This window comes from Eleutherodactylus coqui, chromosome 10 (assembly GCF_035609145.1).
Source record: "Eleutherodactylus coqui strain aEleCoq1 chromosome 10, aEleCoq1.hap1, whole genome shotgun sequence".
Lineage (NCBI taxonomy): Eukaryota > Metazoa > Chordata > Amphibia > Anura > Eleutherodactylidae > Eleutherodactylus > Eleutherodactylus coqui.
The window spans coordinates 143,429,247-143,447,754 of NC_089846.1; the positions used below are offsets into that span (position 1 = coordinate 143,429,247).

Genomic DNA, 18,508 nt, shown 5'->3' on the forward strand with positions numbered 1-18,508 from the left:
AAATTAGATTTGCCTGGCATGACTTGTTTGTAACAAACCCATGCTGGCTCTGGTTAATTACTCCATTCTCATCCAAGTACTTGCATACATGCTGCTTAAAAATTTGTTCAAAGATCTTGCCCGGTATAGAAGTCAGGTTCACAGGCCTGTAGTTTCCTGGATCCACCTTCTTCTCTTTTTTGAAGATAGGGACAACATCTGCCCCTTTTCCAATCTTCTGGGACGTCTCCTGTTCTCCAGGAATTTTCAAAAATTATGGCGAGTGGTTCAGCAATTACCTCTGCTGCTTCCTTTAGTATCCTAGCATGTAATTCATCTGGACCTTGAGACTTGAATTCATTTAAGTTAGCTAAGTGTTCCCTCACCATCTCTCTGCTTACAGATAGCCTGCATTCTTTTATTCCCCCAATAGCACAGGGAAGATCAGTTGATGTTACATTTACTTTCTGAGAGAAAACAGATGCAAAATAGGAATTTAAAAGTTTGGCCTTCTCAGCATCATTCTTAACCAATTCATCATTTTCATCTTGTAAGCATCCAATAGCATCTTTGACTTTTCTTTTGCTTTTGACATACGCCCCAAATCCTTTTTTATTGCTTTTGGCCTCTGTTCCAAGCCTCAATTCATTATTAGCTTTAGCTTTTCTGACACTTGCCCTACAGTTTCTGCAGACCACATTATATTCTTCTTTAGATATTCCCCACTTTTTCCATTTGATAAACATATTTTTCTTTGTTTTTTAACATGTGTGCAAGTTCTGTGTTCATCCATCCTGGTTTCTTTAAATGCTTCCCATTCTTTCTTCTTTTAGGGATTGTTAACCATTGTGCTTTGAGAATCTCATTTCACAATATTTCACAACCTTCTTGGGCATTTCTGTCCTTAAGAACATCCAGCCATTGGATTCTTCCTCTTTCTGAGTTCATTGAAATCTGCCTTTCTAAAATCCAACCTTGAAGTCTGAGTTTTCTCAGGTCTTCCTCCCACTTTATCCAAAATTCAAGGATAGCATGATCACTGCCTCCTAAGGACCCAGCCACGCTTACTCCCTCAACCATTTCCTCCCTGTTGGTAAGAATTAAGTCCAAGATAGCAGATCCCCTTTTTTTCTCTTCGACCTTTTGGAAGATAAAGCTGTCAGCAAGAGCGGATAAGAATTTGTTGGATCCATTACTTTTACCTGAGAGAGATTCCCAACAAATGTCTGGATAGTTAAAATCTCCCATGATCAGTATGTCATGCTTTTTTGAGAGCTTGGCCATCTGATGTAGAAAGAGTTCATCAAAATCTTCTGCTTGTCCAGGTGGCCTATAGTAAATGCCTACAATGGTGTCCTTTCTGTTGTTCTTGCCTTGTAATCTTACTCAAAAAGTTTCTGCAGAACTCCCAGCTCTGAAGCCTAAATTTCTGTGGAGATGAATGTTTTCCTAACATACAATACAACGCCTCCTCCCCTTTTATTATGTCTGTTTCTTATAAATAAGTTGTATCCTTCAAGCCTTGTGTTCCAATCATGTGTATCATTCCACCAAGTTTCCGTGATGTCTATGACATCATATTTCTCTTCCTGTGTTAGGAGCTCCAATTTTCCTTGTTTGTTTTCCATGCTCTGTGCATTTGTATAAAAACATTTCAGTTTGTGATCGGTGTCTCTTGCTCCTCTACTTGCCTTCTGAATTTTTTGTCTTTGTTCTTTCTTTCCACTTCTAATAGCTAGGGTCTCAAATGTATTAATTAGCTGTATATTTTTACCTGTCTTTTCACTTCCCTTCCCATATTGTTCTAGTTTAAAGCTCTCCTAATGAGTAAAGCAAGGCGCCCACCAAAAATGTGCTTACCTGTTTTTGTAAGGTGCAACCCGTCTCTAGCAAGCAGTCCATCATATAGGTAATTCACTCCATGGTCTAGGAATCCAAATCTTTGCTGACGGCAACATCGACCTAGCCAGTTGTTGACCTCTAGAATCCTGTTTCATTTTCTTATTCCATGGCTATCCACTGGGAAGATGGATGAGAAGACCACTTGTGCTCCTAGTTCCTTCACCTTCTTTCCGAGGTCTTCAAAGTCTCTACAGATAGTTGCAAAGTCCTTTTTTGCAGTGTCATATTCCCTACATTTGTCCCTTTTTTGCAGTGTCATTTTGCAGTGTCATTTGTCCCTATTAGTAGGAATGAGTGGTGTTCTGTAGGACTGAAGAGTCTTGACAACCTATCAGACAAATCTTTGATTTGTGCACCTGGAAGTCAGCACACCTCTCGTGATGTTTCAGATTTACAGACAGCGGCCTCTGTCCCTCTCAATAGGGAATCCCCTACAACCACTACTCTCCTCTTCTTCTTCACAACAGCACTTCTTTTTCTCCATTCAAGAGGACTCTGTGCACTTCCTACACAGTTCTTTGTGGGTAGAGTCATTTCTTGTTGTACCTCTTTCTCCTCTGTTCTTTGTGGGTAGAGTCATTTCTTGTTGTACCTCTTTGTGCTTCTGCTCAGGAACCAGTACCAGCTCCCCCTGCGTGAGAACCTTGTACCGGTTCCCAAGCAGTTTGGGTGCTGGCTGACTCATGTTCTTTCTGCTTCTTTGGGTCACATGCTTCCATTCTTCGGCTTCTGCAGGTACACTGGACATTACTTTTCCTTTAGCATTTTGAAGACTTTCTTCTACTCTGTCCAGGAAATCCTCATCTTCCTTAATACGTTTTAATGTAGCTATTCTCTCCTGAAGACTACGCGCCTTTTCCTTCAGTAGAGACACAAGCTTGCATTTCTGGCAGGTGAAGTTTAGCTTTTCCTCTAGTCGGTCTGTAAACATATAGCATACGTTGCAGCTCACCAAATGGCTCCTCTCCTTTTCTATGTTGTTAGTTGATGTCCACTTCCAAACTTCTAAAAGTCAAGAATTGCAGTGAAGATATTCCTCCACGCGGGAAATCTTTATGCGCAGCATGAACCTTCCCATGTCTTATCTTTTGCAGGTGCAAAGATTGTGCGCCTGTAAAAGACGGCTATGTGACCACATCATAGGGAACCAATAGTCCTATTAGATAGGCTTTTTTTTGCACACATAGGCACGCACAAAAAAAACCCGCTCGTCTGACATCACTCTTAGGGCGAGCACCCACTGGCGTTTTTTTACCTGCGTTTTGTGTTTTGCGTTTTTCCTGCACAGGCATAGAGATAACATGTGTTCCTGTCCACTGGCGTTTTTTTTGCGTTGCGTTTGCGTTTTTAACATAGGAGCTGTCAGTTGCATATGTGTCCTTATTTTTCTCCATGGAAATTAATGGAAAAGCCGCGAAAACGCCGCGAAAACGCCGCGAAAAACGCCGCGGAAAACGCAAACGCCAGTGGGTGCTCGCCCTTAAACAGCAACAGGCCGCAAATGTAAAGACCCTTTTACCTGGAACGATTATCGTTCAAAAAATTGTTCAAAGAAGCACAAATGAACGATAATATTGCAGTGTAAGTGCAGCCAACGATGGCATTACAGATGATAAATCATTCGCTTTTCGTTCATCATTCATTGTATGTAGGCATAAAAATCATCATTGCCTCGTTCACTCTTTGTTCAGTTTAAATATCAATCATTCAGTCGTCTTATTCACTTATACGGCGAACTACTGAACGATTTCTCCTATGAAGAAGCCAAAGATGTATCTGCCCGAGCGAACACGGATACCTAAACAGACCTCTACACTACATTTTGTCTAGATAGCAAAAAGTTTTTTATAGATTTCCTTTAATGTGAATATTACTTAGAGCTTTTACCTTGGGGATAAAATAGCCTCTGAATAAGATGTCCTCTGTGGTGGAATGGGGTAAGCCAGTTGGGACAATATCACTGAATCGCTGGATCTCATGGATTACCGCCTCAGTATAAGGCATCTTGTTTCGATCATCTGCTGAAGGGTGATGATGTCCAATCACGTGGTCTATCTCTTGTTGGATCTTTGCTAAGCAATACAGAGATAATCGTTAGCTGCATCATCAAGCAACATGAAGTATGAATATATATTATGGAACTATAAGGAAAGGCCATGGATTTTATGCATGGAAGATCTGCAGTACTTATAGAACAAGCCGTTTGCAGGAAATTTAAAAAAAATCTCTTCCACATGGGGCAAAAAATTCTTTACAGAATCTGCAGCGGAATTGACATATGTTGCGGATTTTAAATCAATTATTTGCTTTGAATTTGAGTGTGTAGCTAAACCTTTACAAAGCACTTCAACTGAAAAGGTGAAATCTGCTGCAGATTTCCACAAACAAAGCGTATCAAAATCCACACTAAATCGCACGTATTTTGACATGGATTTTGGTGCAGATCTGTTCCAAATCTGCTACGTGTGAATGTTCTCTAATGGATTAAACTAAAAGCAAATCAACACCATTATGTGTGAATTTGTCCGATGCGATCCAGCTGCATATTCTCTGTGGATTTTCAGCTACAGAAAGCATATATCAAATGCACCGCATATGAACATACTCGAATACTGTGTAAGGAGTAGGGCCGATTTATAGGGAGGGAATAAGAGGTGCATAACCTTGGGTCTCTGCCACCTTGGGCAACTAGATGGCCCTCACTGTCCAAGCCGGTGCTATTTATCTGCAGTATCTGTCTCTATGGCAGTCAGGTCCCCACTTGGCCTCTGATGGAAGGCATGTGGCCATAGTTGTGCATCAACAGCTTTCATTCAATAACACGGTGTATGGCCAGGGAAACTAGAACATGTTGGTTGACGTGTACAGTGTTATTCAGTGGGGGCTGCTGATAAATGGATCTGGTCACATTCACTTTAATTAACATGTAGTGAAGAGAAATATAAAGTTCAATAACAATACAAGAAGTAAGCTCAGCTTCTCCATCTTATTTTATACCAGGTATATGCTAGTACAAGATAAAATGGAGAAGCTGAGCTTACTTCTCGTAATGTTATTGAACTTTCTATTTCAATCAGTTGCACCTATACCCATCACATTTGTCTCTTCACTAATCTACCAGAATAGTTTCACCTGCCAGTGCGCCTATCATTGGGTTGGCTGCACCTGAACAACTAGGTCTTTTCCCCAACCCACCATCTTAACGAGAGAGATAAATGAGATCTTCTGCACGTTCCTCTACCTATATTTATCCAATTACTCACTCATTCAGGTAGCTCCACCCCTATTATTTTTCTACTTTCAATTAACAGTTATGTTGGGACCAGAGAACAATTAGTGGTGAAGATTGGCTTAATAGTGGGTCGGCATTTTACAAATGAAGATATTGGCACAGATCATCATCTAATATTTTATGCACAGTTTCCAGCATCTCTGGTAATCACTAGAGATGAGCGAACGTACTCGTCCGAGCTTGATACTCGTTCGAGTATTAGCGTGTTCGAGATGCTCGTTACTCGTAACGAGTACCACGCGATGTTCGGGTTACTTTCACTTTCATCTCTGAGACGTTAGCGCGCTTTTCTGGCCAATTGAAAGACAGGGAAGGCATTACAACTTCCCCCTGCGACGTTCAAGCCCTATACCACCCCCCTGCAGTGAGTGGCTGGCGAGATCAGGTGTCACCCGAGTATAAAAATCAGCCCCTCCCGCGGCTCGCCTCAGATGCATTCTGACAGAGATCAGGGAAAGTGCTGCTGGTGCCGGAGCTGCTATAGGGAGAGTGTTAGGAGTATTTTAGGCTTCAAGAACCCCAACGGTCCTTCTTAGGGCCACATCTAACCGTGTGCAGTACTGTGGAGGCTGCTTTTAGCAGTGTTGCACAATTTATTTTTTTTTGGTATATCGGCCGTGCAGAGCATTGCGCCCTGCAGTAATACTCCAGGGCCAGAAGTGCTTAGGCAGGGACAGAAGACATATTATTGATTGAATATAGGCAGTGGGCCTTTGCAAAAATATTTGTGGGAAAAAATCTATTTGGGCTGCCTGTGAGTGTCCTCAGTGTTCTGGGTCTCTGCTGGGTGTAGTAGTTCTCCAAATTCATACGCAGCCAGCTAAGTGTTACAGCAGGCTTGCGCCAAATTATTTCCTGGCTCTGTCTGGGCTCTGAAATCACTGCTGTGTTGCAGTTCACAGTGCAACACTCTGCAGTTCTGTGACATACCCTAGGGCCAGAAGTGCTTAGGCAGGGACAGAAGACATATTGATTGAATATAGGCAGTGGGCCTTTGCTAAAAAATTTGGGGCAAAAAATCTATTTGGCCTGCCTGTGAGTGTCCTCAGTGTTCTGGGTCTCTGCTGGGTGTAGTAGTTCTCCAAATTCATACGCAGCCAGCTAAGTGTTACAGCAGGCTTGCGCAAAATTATTTCCTGGCTCTGTCTGGGCTGTTAAATCACCGCTGTATTGCAGTCCACAGTGCAACACTCTGCAGTTCTTTGACATGCTCCATGGACAGAAGTGCGTAGGCAGGGACAGAAGACATATTGATTGAATATAGGCAGTGGGCCTTTGCTAAAAAATTTGGGGCAAAAAATCTATTTGGCCTGCCTGTGACTGTGCTCAGTGTTCTGGGTCTGTCTGTGCTGGGTGTAGTAGTTCTACAAAATCATACGCAGCCAGCTAAGTGTTACAGCAGGCTTGCGCCAAATTATTTCCTGGCGTTCCGTAAGCGAAGTCAGCCTCCAACCACAGGCCAATAAGCGGCACATCTAATTACAGCGTTCTGTTTCTGCATTACTGGTAATACAGCATGCTGAGGGGTAGGGGTAGGCCTAGAGGACGTGGACGCGGCCGAGGACGCGAAGGCCCAAGTCAGGGTGTGGGCACAGGCTGAGCTCCTGATCCAGGTGTATCGCAGCCGACTGCTGCAGGATTAGGAGAGAGGCACGTTTCTGGCGTCCCCACATTCATCGCACAATTAATGGGTTCACGCGGTAGACCTTTATTAGAAAATGAGCAGTGTGAGCAGGTCCTGTCGTGGATGGCAGAAAGTGCTTCCAGCAATCTATCGTCCACCCACAGTTCTGCGCCGTCCACTGCTGCAACTCAGAATCCTCTGGCTGCTGCTCCTCCTTCCTCCCAGCCTCCTCACTCCATTACAATGAGACATTCTGAGGAGCGGGCAGACTCCCAGGAACTGTTCTCGGGCCCCTGCTCAGATTGGGCAGCAGTGGTTCCTCTCCCACCAGAGGAGTTTATCGTCACTGATGCCCAACCATTGGAAAGTTCCCGGGGTCCGGGGGATGAGGCTGGGGACTTCCGGCAACTGTCTCAAGACCTTTCAGTGGGTGAGGAGGCCGATGACGATGAGACACAGTTGTCTATCAGTGAGGTAGTAGTAAGGGCAGTAAGTCCGAGGGAGGAGCGCACAGAGGATTCAGAGGAAGAGCAGTAGGACAATGAGGTGACTGACCCCACCTGGTTTGCTACGCCTACTGAGGACAGGTCTTCAGAGGGGGAGGCAAGGGCAGCAGCAGGGCAGGTTGCAAGAGGCAGTACAGTGTCCAGGGGTAGAGGCAGGGCCAGACCGAATAATCCACCAACTGTTTCCCAAAGCGCCCCCTCGCGCCATGCCACCCTGCAGAGGCCGAGGTGCTCAAAGGTCTGGCAGTTTTTCACTGAGAGTGCCTGACGACCGACGAACAGTGGTGTGCAACCTTTGTCGCGCCAAGATCAGCCGGGGAGCGACCACCACCAGCCTCACCACCACCAGCATGCGCAGACATATGATGGCCAAGCACCCCACAAGGTGGGACGAAGGCCGTTCACCGCCTCCGGTTTGCACCGCTGCCTCTCCCCCTGTGCCCCAACCTGCCACTGAGATCCAACCCCGCTCTGAGGACACAGGCACTACCGTCTCCTGGCCTGCACCCACATCCTCACCTCCGCTGTCCTCGGCCCCATCTAGCAATGTCTGTCAGCGCAGCGTCCAGCCGTCGCTAGCGCAAGTGTTTGAGCGCAAGCGCAAGTACGCTGCCACGCACCCGCACGCTCAAGCGTTAAACGTGCACATAGCCAAATTTATCAGCCTGGAGATGCTGCCGTATAGGGTTGTGGAAACGGAGTCCTTCAAAAGTATGATGGCGGCGGCGGCCCCGCGCTACTCAGTTCCCAGTCGCCACTACTTTTCCCTATGTGCCGTCCCAGCCCTGCACGACCACGTCTCCCGCAACATTGTACGCGCCCTGACCAACGCGGTTACTGCCAAGGTCCACTTAACAACTGACACGTGGACAAGCACAGGCGGGCAGGGCCACTATATCTCCCTGACGGCACATTGCGTGCATTTAGTGGAGGCTGGGACAGAGTCAGAGCCTGGGACCGCTCATGTCCTACCCACCCCCAGAATTGCGGGCCCCAGCTCGGTGGTGGTATCTGCGGCGGTGTATGCTTCCTCCACTAAAGCACCCTGCTCCTCCTCCTCCAACGCAACCTCTGTCTCGCAATCAAGATGTGTCAGCAGCAGCAGCACGTCGCCAGCAGTCGTTGTCGCGCGGCGTGGCAGCACAGCGGTGGGCAAGCGGTAGCAGGCCGTGCTGAAACTACTCAGCTTAGGAGATAAGAGGCACACGGCCCACGAACTGCTGCAGGGTCTGACACAGCAGACCGACCGCTGGCTTGCGCCACTGAGCCTCCAACCGGGCATGGTCGTGTGTGACAATGGCCGTAACCTGGTGGCGGCTCTGCAGCTCGGCAGCCTCACGCACGTGCCATGCCTGGCCCACGTCTTTAATTTGGTGGTTCAGCGCTTTCTGAAAAGCTACCCACGCTTGTCAGACCTGCTCGGAAAGGTGCGCCAGCTCTGCGCACATTTCCGCAAGTCCCACACGGACGCTGCCACCCTGCCCACCCTGCAACATCGGTTTAATCTGCCAGTGCACCGACTGCTGTGCGACATACCCACACGGTGGAACTCTACGCTCCACATGTTGGCCAGGCTCTATGAGCAGCGTAGAGCTATAGTGGAATACTAACTCCAACATGGGCGGCGCAGTGGGAGTCAGCCTCCTCAATTCTCTTCAGAAGAGTGGGCCTGGTTGGCAGACATCTGCCAGGTCCTTAGAAAGTTTGAGAAGTCTACCCAGGTGGTGAGCGGCGATGCTGCAATCATGAGCATCACCATTCCTCTGCTATGCCTCTTGAGAAGTTCCCTGCAAAGCATAAAGGCAGACGCTTTGCGCTCGGAAACAGAGCCGGGGGAAGACAGTATGTCGCTGGATAGTCAGAGCACCCTCCTGTCTATATCTCAGCGCGGTGAGGAGGAGGAGGAGGAAGATGAGGAGGAGGGGGAAGAGACAGCTTGGCCCACTGCTGAGGGTACACATGCTGCTTGCCTGTCATCCTTTCAGCGTGTATGGCCTGAGGAGGAGGAGGATCCTGAAAGTGATCTTCCTAGTGAGGACAGCCATGTGTTGCGTACAGGTACCCTGGCACACATGGCTGACTTCATGTTAGGATGCCTTTCTCGTGACCCTCGAGTTACACGCATTCTGGCCACTACGGATTACTGGGTGTACACACTGCTTGACCCACAGTATAAGGAGAACCTTTCCACTCTCATACCCGAAGAGGAAAGGGGTTCGAGAGTGTTGCTATACCACAGGACCCTGGCGGACAAACTGATGGTAAAATTCCCATACGACAGCGCTAGTGGCCGAAGGCGCAGTTCCGAGGGTCAGGTAGCAGGGGAGGCGCGGAGATCAGGCAGCATGTACAGCACAGGCAGGGCAACACTCTCTAAGGCCCTGGACAGCTTTATGGCTCCCCAGCAAGACTGTGTCACCGCTCCCCAGTCACGGCTGAGTCGGCGGGAGCACTGTAAAAGGATGGTAAGGGAGTACGTAGCCGATCACATGACCGTCCTCCGTGACGCCTCTGCCCCCTACAACTACTGGGTGTTGAAGCTGGACACGTGGCCTGAACTCGCGCTGTATGCCCTGGAGGTGCTTGCTTGTCCTGCGGCTAGCGTCTTGTCAGAGAGGGTGTTTAGTGCGGCTGGGGGAATCATCACAGATAAGCGTACCCGCCTGTCAACCGACAGTGCCGACAGGCTAACACTCATCATGATGAACAAAGCCTGGATTTCCCCAGACTTCTCTTCTCCACCAGCGGACAGCAGCGATACCTAAACAATACGTAGGCTGCACCCGCGGATGGAAGCATCGTTCTCTATCCCCATCAAAAACGGGGACCTTTTTGCTTCATCAATCTGTGTATAATATTCCTCCTCCTCCTCCTCCTGCTCCTCCTCCTGAAACCTCATGTAATCACGCCGAATGGGCAATTTTTCTTAGGCCCACAAGGCTCAGTCATATAATTTTTCTAAACAATTTTTAGACGTTTCAATGCTCATTAAAGCGTTGAAACTTTCACCTCAACCAATTTTTATTTTAACTGGGCTGCCTCCTGGCCTAGTTACCAATTAAGCCACATTAACCAAAGCGATTAATGGGTTTCACCTGCCCTCTTGGTTGGGCATGGGCAATTTTTCTGAGGTACATTAGTACTGTTGGTACACCAATTTTGGGGGCCCCTCGCCTACAGTGTAATCAAATTAATTTTTAGCCCACCTGCATTACAGCTGACGTTACATCAGCTGTGTTGGGCACTGCAATGGGATGTATTTATGTACCGCCGGTGGGTTCCAGGGAGCCACCCATGCTGTGGGTACACGGAGTTGTAACTGCATGTGTCCACTTCTAAAGAACCCCAGTCTGACTGGGGCATGCAGTGTGGGCCGAAGCCCACCTGCATTAAACATGACATTATTACCTCAGCTGTGATGGGCAATGCAATGGGATATATTTATGTACCGCCGGTGGCTTCCTGGCACCCACCCATGCTGTCGGTCCACACGGAGTTGTAACTACATGTGTCCACTTCTAAAGAACCCCAGTCTGACTGGGGCATGCAGTGTGGGCCGAAGCCCACCTGCATTAAACATGACATTATTACCTCAGCTGTGATGGGCAATGCAATGGGATATATTTATGTACCGCCGGTGGGTTCCAGGGAGCCACCCATGCTGTGGGTCCACAGGGAGTTGTAACTGCATCTGTCCACTTCTAAAGAACCCCAGTCTGACTGGGGCATGCAGTGTGGGCCGAAGCCCACCTGCATTAAACATGACATTACCTCAGCTGTGATGGGCACTGCAATGGGATATATTTATGTACCGCCGATGGCTTCCTAGCACCCACCCATGCTGTCGGTCCACAGGGACTTCACAATAGGGAGTTGTGCCTGCCTGTGTCTATGAATTAAAAACCCTGGTCCGGTTGGGGCATGCAGTGTGGGCCGAAGCCCACCTGCATTTAATCTGACGTTAGCTCTGCTGTCCAGGGCACTGCAATGGGATACATTTATGTACAGCCGGTGGGTTCCAGGGAGCCACCCATGCTGTGGGTGCACACGGAATTCCCATTGCGGAGTTGTACCTGCCTGTGACTATTTATAAAAAACCGCGGTCTGACTGGGGCATGCAGACACCTTGACAGAATGAATAGTGTGTGGCACATAGGTTCCCCATTGCTATGCCCACGTGTGCAGCTCCAGATGGAGGTGGCACAGGATTGGATTTCTCATTGCTTCTGTACAGCATTGTGGACTATCGCCCCGCCCCTTTTAAAGAGGGTCGCTGCCTAGCCGTGCCAACCCTCTGCAGTGTGTGCCTGCGGTTCCTCTGGCAGACGCACTTATAAATAGACATGAGGGTGGCGTGGCATGAGGGCAGCTGAAGGCTGGGCAGGGACAGTTTGGTGTGCGCTGTGGACACTGGGTCGTGGGGGGGGGGGTGGTTGGGCAGCATGTTACCCAGGAGAAGTGGCAGCGGAGTGTCATGCAGGCAGTGATTGTGCTTTGTTGGAGATAGTGTGGTGCTTAGCAAAGGTATGCATTGCTAATGAGGGCTTTTCAGAAGTAAAAGTTGTTTGGAGCGGGGCGGCCCACTCTTGCCGCTATTGTGGCTTAATAGTGGGACCTGTGAACTTGAGATGCAGCCCAACATGTAGCCCCTCGCCTGCCCTATCTGTTGCTGTGTCGTTCCCATCACTTTCTTGAATTGCCCAGATTTTCACAAACGAAAACCTTAGCGAGCATCGGCGATATACAAAAATGCTCGGGTCGCCCATTGACTTCAATGGGGTTCGTTACTCGAAACGAACCCTCGAGCATCGTGAAAAGTTCGTCTCGAGTAACGAGCACCCGAGCATTTTGGTGCTCGCTCATCTCTAGTAATCACTATTTATATGGGTAATATACAGACTTTTCACATCTTGCACCTTCACCTCATAGAAAAGTGGTGATTCTCTACTTGTTGTTTGGCAATCCTATCCAGGCAAAATGAGGTGGAGTCATGTGTAGCCCTCTCTGGAAGTCTAGGAAGTCACTGACTTAGATATATGTGCATGTGGGGTCTGGTGGATTGTGTATTCCAGAGTTGGGTTGGGTTTCCTGCTGACCTTAATTTGGCCCTTAACTTTTTCTTACAAACACACACAGGAATTTACCTTGAATTTCTGGATGTTTCAGTAGAATGAGGAACCCGTAGCGAAGGGTTGTGTTGGTGGTCTCAGTGCCTGCAAAGAAGAGGTTCATTGTAGAACCCACAAGATTCTCCTTATGAAATTCTGTGTCTGGATTTTCTTTTTCCTGAAAGAGACTGATACATTGTCATACAAAGAGGAACATTCTGGTTTAATGTTTCCCAATTACATCTACAAGGATGTGGCTTTATAGAATGAAATAAAATAGTGCCCACCATCTTGTTCTAGTTCATTTCTCCAAACATGAGCCCCTTCACAAAGCCTTATGCTTGTTCATGGTTTTGCAGCATACTCCACAAACGATTGTGAAGACAGCTCCAGTTCCTTGCTTTTTAATGTTTTACCCCTTCCCGCTATAGTACATACATTTATGTCCTGCAGTGTCGGGGTATTCATGAAGAGAGATCGCGGGGCAATCCTTCTTCATACAGTGCGGCAGTCGGCTGTCTATCACAGATGACACCCGGTGGCAACAGCTTTGATCAGCCATGAGGCTGATCGGAGCTGTTAACCCTTTAAATGCCAGTCAATCCTGACAGCGACATTTAAATCCCACGAATGATGTTCAGGGGTCCTGTATGGTCCCTTGCCATGAGATTGCAGGGAGCCGTGCGGGTGTCATGGCAGCCGGGGGCTGTCTTGGCAGAATGCCTATCAAGCCCATGGGGTAGCTTGATAGACTGCCTGCCCGATAGCAGTATGATATAATCATACTGCAGGAGCGATCAAAGTTGTTGTCTTCTCTGGCAATTAAAATAAAGTTAAAATAAGAGCAATAAAGTTTTACTAATTGTTTTTAAAAAGTTATAAAAGTTAAAAAAAAAACCTTTTTGCAATATTTACAAAAAAAAATTAAGTAATAAAATGAAAATACATATTTGGTATCTCTGTGTCTGTAAAAGTACGATCTATCAAAGTAATGTACTATTTACCGCGCACGGTGAAAGTGAAAAAAAAAAATAGAACGCCAGAAATGCTCTTTTTTGGTCACCCTGTCTCCAAAAAAAAAAGGCGATAAAAAGCGATCAAAATGTCGTATGTATTCAAAAATGGTACCAAAGCAAACTACAGGACGTCCCACAAAAAATGAGCTCTCACACAACTATGTCGATGGAAAAATAAAAAAAAGTTATTGCGAGCAGATGATGGCGGCAGAAAATAATTTTAAAAAATCTTTGAAAACAAATAAAAGTAGTACAGCAAAAAAAGCTATAAGTTTGGTATCATAGTAAACGTACTGACCCATAGAATAAAGTTATCAGGTCATTTTTGTTGCAGTTTGTGCACTGTAGAAACAAGACGCACAAAAAGATGGTGGAATGACTTTTTAAAAAATTTTTTTTCATTTAACTCCACTTGGAATTTTTAAAAATTTTGTCTGTACATTATATGGTGCATTTAATAGTACCATTGAAAAATAAAACTCGTCCGGCAAAAAACAAGCTTTCATGCACCTACGTCTATTGATAAATAAAGGAGTTACATTTTTTTTTAAAGTGCGGAGGAAAAAACTAAATTGGGGGAAAAAAAGGCCACGTCATTGAGGGGTTTGGTTTCATAGAAGAGAACAGCCTGTTGAGGGAGACATTACTTGTGAAAATATGAATGGGAACTATCTGAGAAACTCTAAGTACCCCATATGAGATGATGTCTCTGTGGTATCTATGACCTGAATTCTTACTAAACACTCAAGATCTATTCTTGTCATCACCAATTAAGACAAAAAGACACAATGATTATAAAGTCTTGACTAGAGATGAGTGAGCACACTCGTCCGAGCTTGATAGTCGTTCGAGTATTGGGGTATTCGAGATGCTTGTTACTCGAGACGAACACCACGCGGTACTCGAGTCAATTGCATTTCCCTTCCCCGCATGTTTTCTAGCAAATAAACATGCGGGGAAGGCATTACCACTTCCTGCTGTGACGTGCCAGCCCTCTGCCCGCCAACAGCAGTGAGTGGCTGGGCCGATCAGGTGACCGCCGAGTACTTAAACTGGTCCCACTCGCGGCTCGCCTCAGACGCATGCTGGCAGAGGTCAGGGAAAGTGCTGTTGCTGATATAAGGAAAGTGTTAGAGTAGGATCCTCTCTTCAAGAACCCCAATGGTCCTTCTTAGGGCTACTCCTCATCATGTGCATTACTGTTGTGGCTGGCTGGGAGCAGTAGTGCACCAATATTTTTGTAAGCATCTAGGCCTGTGCAGGCCATTTCAGTTAGGGCGAGCACCCACTGGCGTTTGCGTTTTCCGCGGGAAAAAAACGTTTCCCGCGATTTTTCCGCGCGTTTTTCGCGGCGTTTTCGCGGCTTTTCCATTAATTTCCATTGACTTTCATGGGTGCATTGGGAGAAAAATAAGGACACATATGCAACTGACAGTTCCTATGTTAAAAACGCAACGCAAAAAAAAACGCCAGTGGACAGGAACACATGTTATCTCTATGCCTGTGCAGGAGAAACGCAAAACGCAGGTAAAAAAACGCCAGTGGGTGCTCGCCCTTATACTGTTCTTTGTGTGCAGTGAATTAGGCAGAGATCTCATCACTAAATAGAATGCAAATATTTCTTGGGCCACTGCAGAACAGCATTTCTGTTATACCGTTCCATGTGTGCAGTGCATTAGGCAGAGGCCTCATCGCTAAATAGTATGCAAATATTTCCTGGGCCACTGCAGACCATTTCAGCTATACCATTCTATGTGTGCAGTGCATTAGGCAGAGGTCTCATCGCTAAATAGAACACAAATATTTCCTGAGCCACTGCAGAACAGCATTTCACAGATTCCATTTTCTGTGTTGGGTGAAGTAGGCGCAGTTATTCGCACTATCCACTGGCTGTATTGAGAAGGAAATATATATATCCTTGTAGGTAGAAAAGAAAACCCTGGAATATATACATTTATATAGATATAGTTATGTGCCTTTCTTTTTATATGTATACTAACTTTATTCTTATATGTACTAACTCTATGAAAAACTTAATTCTTCGCCTTATACCAGATATTCCAAAGGCCTTGCCAGGCGAAGACAAAATGTATTTTAAACACAGCCAAGAAGAATCGGACAAGGCCGTGTACTTGGCTGTTTTTCCAGAGGCGCCATAGCAAGATAACGACTGTTCAACTACGTTCATAACTTTCACTGTCTCAGGCCGGAAATCCGGACTTTACATATATGGTTATGCGGTGAATTTGAGCCAATGAGCCCATCACCCATTTCTAGTGATGAGACCAAAGGGTATAAGATCTCATGTAATTTGTAATAAAGCGCGCGGCGCAGTCATGTCCCCGTGTGAGGAACTATACCAGACCTCCGTGTGGTGTTTTCTTCTTTACCGCCGGCAGCGGGGCAAGTGGGGTGGGCCTGATTGGTGCTGTACTTAGAAATTTCTCTGACAGTATAGCTTTCTGACCCTGTGCAGAGCGTCTCACAATACCCTTTCCTTGGGTGCGGTGAAGTAGCCGCAGTTATTCGCACTATCCACTAGCTGTATAGCTTTCTGCCCCTGTGCAGAGCGTTGCACAATACCCTTTCCTTGGGGGTGTTGAGGTAGCCGCAGTTACCAGCACTATCCACTGGCTTTAGAATTTTCTCCCACTCCACACAGCCTCTCTTATCTACAAGTCTCTGTGAGCGGTAAATGATCCCTATGTATTAGCGCAAGACAGCGGTTTATTTTTTTCCAGTCACAGCATAGAGCCTCCCCTATCTACAAGTCTCTGTGTGTGGGCAGGGGAACACTCTCCACCCCCAAAAAAGGGAGAAGTAGCTTGGTCTATCCCTCTCGGATATTACTCCTCCTCCTCAAATAGCATGTCATCACGCTGAACCGCCAAGTTTTCTGTGGGCCAAAAGACTTTGTTAAAACCAATGTTTTTAGAGGGCTACCTCCAGGCTCTGTTACAAATCAAGCAACAACGAATTGTATCTTTAAAAAATGTATACTCCTGGTAAAAAAAAAAAATTCAGGTGTTCGCCTATACTCTTGGTACACCAATGTTTGAGGGGTTCGCCTATAGTCTTGCTACAGAAATCTTTCCGGGGTTCGCCTATACTCTTGCTACAGGAAGATTTAAGGGATTTGCTTATACTCTTGCTACAGAAATGTTCCCGGGGTCTGCCCATACTCTTGCTACTGAAAGGTTTGAGGAGTTCGCCTATACTTTTGCTACAGAAAAGTTTCAGGGGTTCGCCTATACTCTTGGTACACCAATGTTTGAGGGGTTCGCCTATAGTCTTGCTACAGAAATCTTTCCGGGGTTCGCCTATACTCTTGCTACAGGAAGATTTAAGGGATTTGCTTATACTCTTGCTACAGAAATGTTCCCGGGGTCTGCCCATACTCTTGCTACTGAAAGGTTTGAGGAGTTCGCCTATACTTTTGCTACAGAAAAGTTTCAGGGGTTCGCCTATACACTTGCTACTGAAAGTTTGAGGGGTCCGCCCATACTCTTGCTACTGAAAGGTTTGAGGGGTTTTGCCTATACTCTTGTTACAGAAAAGTTATAGGGGTCCGCCTATACTCTTGCTACAGAAATGTTTCCTGGGTTCGCCTATACTCTTGCTACAGGAAGGTTTGAGGGGTTCGCCTATACTCTTGCTACAGAAATGTTTCAGGAATCCGCCTATACTGTGGGTGCACAAAGGTTTCTCATAGCGGTGTTCAGCTGTCTGGCACAAATACACTGAATGACTTGGACAGAAGTGTGGGCCAAGGCCGAGGTCCTGGGCGAGGTGAAACTCTGCCATGTTTGGGCACTCTCATTTCTTCATGTGTAATACTGTCTTTGTTTTTCATGGGATCGCCTATGCTGTTGGTGCACAAAGGTTTCCCAGCGCGGTGTTCAGCTATCTGGCACAAATACACTGAATGACTTGGGTAGGGCACAGAGTGCAGATAGCTTTCCCATCGCGTTGTTCAGCTATCTGACACATACACTGAATGAATTGTGTGGGGACAGATGGATTTCCCATAGCTATGTAACACACGGCACATTGGGTCAACCAGGTGGAGGCTGGGACTGAGCCTGACCCTGGGCCCACTCACGTGCTTCCCACACAGAGTATTGCGGGTCCTACCTCGGTCATGGTTTTTCGGGCCTATTATGTCACCTCCTCCTCCTGCTTGGGGTCTGGGGTTCAGCGCTGGGTGACATGTATTTGCTCTCGTGTTACCACAGTTATCTGAGACACTGGGTTGGACCAATCAAAAGAAGCGTAACTGAATTAATGAGATGTTCACTGCTGTACTAACATCCGAGTCCGCTTTAAGCCCATGATTGCTGAGGGTGTGGGCAGAGGCCAAAGTCCTGGGTGGGGTGAAACTCTGCCATGTTTGGGCACTCTGATTTCTTCATATTTAATACTGTCTCTGGGTTGCAGGGGCTCGCATATGCTGTGGATGCACAAAGATTTCCCATTGTGGTGTTTTAGCTATCTGGCACAAATACACTGAATGACTTGGGTAGGGCGCAGAAGGCTTCCCCCATTGCGGTGTTTTGCTATCTTACACCTACACAGAATGAAGTGTGTGGGGACACATGGATTTCCCATTGCTATGTAACTCATGGCACCTTGGGTCACACAAGGTGGAGGCTGGGACCGAGCCTGACCCTGGGCCCGCTCACATGCTTCCCACACAGAGTATTGTGGGTCCTACCTCGGTAATGGTTTCTCGGGCTTATTATGCCACCTCCTCCTCCTGCTTGGGGTCTGGGGATCAGCGCTTGGTGACATGTATTATCTCTCATGCTACAAATTACCACAGTTATCCGAGATACTGGATTGGAGCATTCAGAGGAAGCGTTAGTGATTTAATGAGACTTTCACAGGGTCACTGTATGCCTGTGGTGCGCTACTTTTGCGACACCTCCTGCTTCAAACCAATCTTTGGTGTTAGTATGAGCTGCTGCATTTTGGAGATGTGTAGAAGTGATGGCACCTGAGTCCCCGTTATGCCCACGTTTGCAGCTCCTGACAACTTTGTGACGGAGGTGGCACGGGATTGAAATTATGATCGTACGTCA

At 46.8% G+C, this 18,508-nt stretch overlaps 1 protein-coding gene across 1 annotated transcript in view; it reads right to left on the reverse strand.

Annotated features, from left to right (window-relative positions):
* Positions 1 to 18,508, reverse strand: part of LOC136579857 (cytochrome P450 2C20-like) — a 36,352-nt gene that overhangs the window by 8,722 nt on the left and 9,122 nt on the right. The window contains exons 6-7 of the mRNA XM_066579918.1: positions 12,448 to 12,589; positions 3,769 to 3,953 (exon numbers count right to left, since the gene is read on the reverse strand). Of these exons, the coding sequence (XP_066436015.1) occupies positions 3,769 to 3,953; positions 12,448 to 12,589 (327 nt within the window). The remainder of the gene's footprint in view (positions 1 to 3,768; positions 3,954 to 12,447; positions 12,590 to 18,508) is intronic.